The 7299-nt window shown below is 35.3% G+C and overlaps 1 protein-coding gene across 1 annotated transcript in view; it reads right to left on the reverse strand.

Annotated features, from left to right (window-relative positions):
* LOC139425666 (zinc finger BED domain-containing protein 5-like) overlaps positions 1–719 on the reverse strand; it is a 3268-nt gene extending 2549 nt beyond the window's left edge. The window contains exon 1 of the mRNA XM_071181072.1: positions 152–719. Coding sequence (XP_071037173.1) covers positions 152–719 — 568 coding nt within the window. The remainder of the gene's footprint in view (positions 1–151) is intronic.
* Between the last annotated feature and the right edge of the window lie 6580 nt (positions 720–7299).

The raw sequence follows: 7299 nt of genomic DNA on the forward strand, positions 1-7299 counted from the left end.
CGTGATCTATATTTTGTCTTCAAAGAAGCCACAGCAGAAAATCCAGTTTCACAAAGGTAGGATATTGAAAACGGTAATAGAATGCGAAATGCCCTTTGTTTCAGTGCAGAAAAATCCTCCTCCTGCCAAAATTCAAATAGTGATTTATTACTAAATTGCATTTCAGTTTCGCCACTTGTCGTGAAGTCTATGAATTTTTCTTCCTCATCAATTGAGAGTCCTTCGGGAGTCTTATGAAAGAGATTACTAACCCACTCGTAACTTGCAATAAGTTTGTCGTCAGCAGGAAAATACTTTTTAAAATTCCTTGCCATCATGGCTAAGTGATTTTCAATGGTTACAAAAAGAACTTTTACATGTTCTTCTTCAGCCTTATAAGTTTTAGTACAATTATCCACATTTGTAAGCATTGTTAAGTTTTTTTGCTTTAAATTTCTGCCCCAAAATTCAAATTTTCTACAAAAAGCATTAACTTTATCACTCGTATCCAACATATGTGTATTTGCTCCTTGGAGTTGAAGATTCAAGTTATTTAATTTCTCGAATATGACGATCAAGTAGCTCAATTTAATCACAAATATCTCGGTCTCCGTTCTGTTATCTTCTTTTAGGAAAATGGCGATTTCTTCTCTTAATTCATAAACACGTTGCAAAAATTTCCCACGTGATAAACATCTTACCCAGCATTTAAATAGTAACTCTGAATGTACTGAACCCATGTTGTTACAAAGAGCGGAAAAGATTCTCGATCTTAGGGTTCTCCTTTTTATATAATTTGCAACGGTTACAACCGTAGTTAACACAATATTTAAACCAGCATTTCTTTCGAAGCCAAAGCTTCTTTGTGGATCATGCAATGTGTCCAGACGCATTGTGGCGATTTTTGTTTTACAAGTGCATGTATACTTTCGAACCTTCTGGCTATTGAACGAGCACCATCGGTGCATATTCCGATGCATGCAATTTTTGCATTCATGTTTGCCTCATTCATAACATCATTTAAAATAGTAAATAATGCTAGCGCTGATGTTTTGAGTTCTATGGATTATCAGAAAATTAGTTCTGCTACTGAAATATTATCACAAAATCAAACATAGGCAATTAAATGAGCATCTTTATTAATATCTGTTGCCTCATCAAACCGTAGTGAAAATATTTTGTCACGCACCATCGAGAAAATCTGACATTACATTTTCAGCTGTATCACCAATTCGACAAGCAACAATATCATTTGAAAGAGGTATGGACTGTAATTGTTTTGAAAAATTAACTCCAAACACAGTTTCTACAATCTCAATTGCTGCTGGCTTTTATTTTACTTTTGTTTTGGCAGTTAGTTAAAAATAATTTAAGGACAGAATTCAAAATACTCAATATACATTATTGTTGTATACATTTTACTGTAAGTGGGGGGCGCGAGGAAAATTATGATTGAAAACTGGGCCGCGAATACTGAAAGATTGAGAAACGCTGAATTAAATTGTTGTGACAATCAATAGGCATACATAATAGCTTAATAAAGCTTTAATTAATAAAATTAGACTAGCCGCAGATGACTCCATACTTAGAATCATAAATAGTAAACAATCGAATCAAGGCACAGTTACAGTTAAAAGAAGATGATTAGATTAAGGTGTTACAGTATAGGTGGCAGTGTAGTTGTTAATAAATATCACAGAATATCACCACAGGTTAGCATAATAAATTATGACGAATTCAATAAATTATGTCTGAATGTTTCGATAAAAAAAAAAAAAAAAAAATTNAAAAAAAAAAAAAAAAAACGAATGTATCTTCTAGAAGTTGTGGGGGACAAATTTTTATACCTCTTGATTTGCTCAGATTAAAGTATCATATCAAAATAAATCTATCTTTGAAGATTTGTATGCTGTTTCGATAAAGAAAAATTCTATATTAGGGGTGATTGGATTAGAAACTTAAATATTAATAACTTAATAATTAGAAACTTACTTCGAAAGTTAATTAATAAATGATCTTCACATTATTTCTGCACAAAATACAAATTTTAAATCCAGTATTTCTCGCACTAATTTTTCTATACATAAATTTATTGATTCTTTTACTGATGTGTTTGAACCTAAAATTGGTTGCATTCCTGATTATACTTGTGCTCTGAAGCTAATTCGAGACGCAAAACCCATTTTTATTAAACCACGTACTGTACCGTATGCTTTAAAATCAAAAGTAGAACAAGAACTAGATAAATTAGAAGCTGAAGGTGTAATAGAAGAAATAGACGTATCAGAATGGGGTTCACCCCTAATATGCCTTTAAAGGCTAGATAATTAAAGAGACTTAGGCTATTTCACTTAAAAAATCATTTTATTACGTTATATGGAGTGTTGCAAACATTATTCGTGAGATATTTACATCGATGGTTTCCCCCTCGCAGGGATGTTGGAGTTTGGTCTAGATTTATCTAGCCATGAGGAATATGAAAAAGACACGCATTTTTGGCGGTCCCGATATTTTATAGGGAGGTTCTAAAAAGGGAGGTAGTTGCAAGGATCTTCTTATCTCAATAAAACGTCATTCAATTGATGAAAATTTAGAGATTTTGATTCGCTAAAAGGATATCGCCACTCTGACGGTGGGAAGTTTTTGGGACTATCTTAATGCTTACGTTATCTACGAATTATTGCCCATTAACTTCAGAAAATTATCTTTTATCTGGTTCATCTTGACTTTTTATGGCTCTTTGTGAGAGACCGACTTCTACATCTTAAACTTGATAAGAAACATAGGTTTTAAGATTATCAGTTAATATAGAAAGACTCGCATGAGAAATTCTATATTACATCCCCCCTAGTAGTGGTCCCAAAGCACGATGGCGCAGTTCGTATTTGCACAGATTTTAAGGTTACAATCAACAATCAGCTTTAAAATGCCAGACACCCAATTCCTGGAATTGAGGACATTTTCAATAAATTACGTGATGGAAAATATTTCTGCGCGTTCGATATTCATAAAGATTATTTGCATTTGAAAGTCGATGAAGAAAGTGCAAAATATCAGACTCTTTCTACTCATAGAAGTACATACTTAGCAAAAAGATTATTTTTCGGAACAAAAACTGCACCAAATGAATTCCATAAATTTATTGATCAGTTTGTTCAAGATTTTAATGGAACTATTGCCTACTTTGAGGATATTATCATCCAAGGAAAAGATAAACAAGATTGCCAGCAACGTTTAATTAGAGTATTAGAAAAGTTACGTTAATATAATTTGCATCTTAACCTTAACAAATGCTAATTTTTCGAGGAAAAAGTTCAGTATTTAGGATATGTTATCAGTGTACATTCCACCCAATCGTCAGTCAAACATGCACGTAATCAAGCTATTACATGCACGTATCTGCTATTTTTCGAGGAAAAAGTTCAGTATTTAGGATATGTTATCAGTGTACATTTCACCCAATCGTCAGTCAAACATGCACGTAGAGCTTGTTTTGGTTGCCTGTGTTGTCTTTCAATAAGACCATTCGATTTTGGGTTATCCGCAGTTGTATGGACATGGGTTATGCCGAAAACATTATTAAACGAATGAAAAAGATTTGACTCAAATTGCGCTCCTTGGTCAGGGGAAAGGAATGACATCAGCAATCCTCGTTGGTATCGCCATCTGTTGGTGGTGGTCGGTACAACAGTCTATGAGGGAAGGGAAAAGCATGACATCAGTGATGTTTGTTGGTTTCGCCATCTGTGGATGTCGGTTGATACTAGTCACTACAGTCGTATCATGAACTGTATCAGGTACTACTTCAACAGGTACTACCATGAACTGTTCTTTACAGATATTAGTTTTTGCAGATGATGTGATTTTTATAACCGAAAATGAAAGGAAATTAATTGAAATGCATTAAAGGCTTGGAAAGTATGAGAAGAAAATTGGAGTGGTAATTAACAAACAGAAGACCAATGGACGGAACTTCATCGATCCTAAGGATCGACAATGAAGTCAAATTTGAAAGTTTTAATTTAAGCACTTGTGATGTGATTCATAATGACGGAATATAACATACAACGTGAACTCGCAAGAGCCTCTTAACTGTTTACGTTTCCCTCATAAGTAAGGTAATCTCCAAAGCAAAGAAAGATGTTTCATTGCTTCGATTGGCGATCGAAATAGGCTACAGGTGGCGTAGAGTAGAACTCTACGCCACCTGTACCACTTGCTTTCACCATTAGCGTGTAAGAAGTCATAAGGGAAGGAAGTACGTTAGTGCCTGTCATGATTTTCAAATAGATTAAAAACTTTTACGTTAGCAAACTATATGGAACTGAAAACTACACTGAGCATAGATCTAAAATAAAACGTCGTGTAAATTTTAATAAAATATTTTCGATAAGTAAATACGTAAAGTATTAAGTCAGAGGAAAATATCGTAGTACATTCCTATACAACTGAGAAGAGGAGGGGAGGGAGGCTTAAGACATGGAACTGGTCTTTTCTCCAAATGGCGTATTCGAGCGTTGCGATCGCGAATTAAGTAACAAGCTCTGATTTGCGTATGCTTGAGAAAAAGGAAACCTTTTCGGCCGCACGATTTAGAACCGGTTTTCTTTTATATTTAGAGCAGAAAAGAGGACTTTATGAGGGCGCTTTACGCTTTGGCTGTAGTACCAGATAACAGTTAACTTAGCTACGTCACAAAATGAAAAATGAAAATTTGACCTGTCCATTCCACCGTAACTGAAATCAATGTCAGACAATCGGCAAAAAACTGTTTTTTCCGATACAGAAGATATTTTAATGTTTCCACGATCCTTACTTTAAGCATTATGTTTAATGTAGTCGTCGTAAGTTCCATACAGTTTTCAAGCATAAGCTTTTTTAATCGGTTTGAAAATCAAGACAGAAACTTACGTACTTCCTACTCCTATGATTATGACACGCTAATAGTAAAAGCATGCCCAGGAATGTTTTAGGATTTTAAGGTAGCCTGTTTGTAGCTGAATTGCGTGCACGGGTTCCGGTAAAAATATCTTACCCAGATAAAGAATATAACGATCAGATTGAAATTTGAAAGGAGAACGAAGCATGGGCAACTAAAGATTGGAAAGGTCTCTTCGATGAATTCAAATTCATTTTGTTTAGAAGTTATGGCCGACGTTTTATTCGTCATCCGAAAGGTACCAGAATGAATGGATTCAAGTTAGCAAGGGCCAACAGTGAATCACGAAAACGGGTCAGTAATGGTCTGGGGAGGCTTCCATCCTAATGGCGCCCCACTCGTACACATCAATGGGACAATGAATCAATATGTTTATCAAAACATTTTAGAAGTTCATATGCTACCTTATGCTCGTGAGAAGATGCCTCGTGGATGGATATTTCAGTAGGATATTGCTCCTAAGTACACCTCCAAAGTGACAAGTTGGTTTGCAGCTAAGAAGAATTTTGAACTGGCTGCGATTCAATCATCTGACCTGAATCCAATTTAACACCTGTGGAAATTCATCGGAAGAAAAGTGAGGTTACGGAAGCAATTTTCAATGGCAGAACTCCTTCAGGATCTTCAGTTGGATAGCGCGAAAATTTGTAAGTCCACTCCAGAAGGTTTCGTTAATTCCTTGCAGTCATGAATTCAAAAGGGAACAAAATATTAAAAATTTGCTACATTTTCTAACCTTAAGTTAAAAATTAATTAGTTTCAATAAAAGTTAAAGAAAAACTGAATCGTTTCAAAACTTTTGATTTTAATATTTTAATCTCGTTTGGTGTTTGCTAAATTAAAAATTTTCTAGACTATCATTAATTGCTTCCCATGTAGGATCTATTTTTTTCAATTCGAGTCTACATTCCTCCCTCAATGTAAGGAAACAGCTGTTTAAAGATATCCATTTTCTCCTTCACATTATGGCATTTGATGCTAAGCGAGTAATTTTCTTGGGTGGTTTGTTGACTATCTGTTGCTACTCGCATTTACCTTGTTCTTCCTACAGAGAAATATCCAAATCGTGTCACTTACCTCCTTCATTCACTGAATATCTTAAAAATTAATAGATTTAGCAATGTAAATGAATGTTATCTATTTAGATAAGACTAAAATAAAACCTTTCTCCGAGAAGTCTTTTTTTAAAAATTTCATTTACATTGCTCTACTAAGCTCTTCAATTGATAATTTGAATGCATTGTTCAATCTCCTATTTTCTTCTTTCACCCTCTAATTTGACCAACTGCACTCGCTAGAGAGTATGTCTGATTTAAAGTTAGCTAATTTTAACAAGCTAAAGATTATTTGATCAGAGCTTCTATTATAGTATCGTATAAAAGAGTTAGTATAGGCATTTTTAACTCGGCGGCGGCCACTATGTGAACATTAATTAATCCTGGTTAAGGGTGTGCACCATTTTCTTTAGTAGTTGGGGCACCGGGCTTCGGACACAAGGATCCCTGGTTTGATCTCAGCTCTCACCATAGAACAACTATCAGATATACCTTGCAATCAATGATCCAGTAAAATAAACACACCCCTAATCGACAAATAGAAGCACTATACTACTTCGCTCTGTTCCACGATTCACTTTGCACAACAAATAAATCACCTGGTTCTAAATTAACGCCAAGGCTCAAGCTGCACTGGAATGGAGACTTTAATTTCAATTACGTGGTCTCTCACTTATGAAAAACACTCAGGACTGATAACGAGTCAAATTTTGCTGTTCACTGACCGTCGCATTTCTAGGAGTGAAGTTCTATGATTCTGAAATTTTAAATTTTGATTCCACGGGTGGACAATTCCTGAAGGCTATTCCCCAAAATGAACTCCTAAAGATTCTTCGAAGTCATTTCCTACCATCCACTCCTGATCCTCATCGCGGATGACGGTGAGAACCATCAGTAGGGTGTCTAAAGCAAGTAAAAAAAGAACACAAAAGGCCAACGCTTTTTAAAAAAAAAAAAATTAAGTAAATAAATAAATAAAAATCTTCACGCACAAACTGTCTGGTTACCGAAGCTGGGGTGCCGTCTCCTCTGCATAGGATCAAACTTGTGAGGGCATGTCTTCGGATCATCCTCAGGGATGCTTCCCAGACAGTCGCCGATAACCCAGTGTGCAGCTCTAGTGCGACGTAAATTAAATACAACTACAAAAACTTAAAAAAATGTTATGCTGGGCATAACAGCAGCGTTTTGTCTAGAGAAAACAGAGCTCAGAGTCTTCCTTATGTGCAGAGGGTTCTGAGAACTGGAGAGACATATTTAAACTTTAAGAGATTGGCTAGATGGTGACACCCTCTACTAGCCGGAGAGTCAATATAGTCTACATTC

The sequence above is a fragment of the Parasteatoda tepidariorum genome, chromosome 5 (genome assembly GCF_043381705.1).
Source record: "Parasteatoda tepidariorum isolate YZ-2023 chromosome 5, CAS_Ptep_4.0, whole genome shotgun sequence".
Lineage (NCBI taxonomy): Eukaryota > Metazoa > Arthropoda > Arachnida > Araneae > Theridiidae > Parasteatoda > Parasteatoda tepidariorum.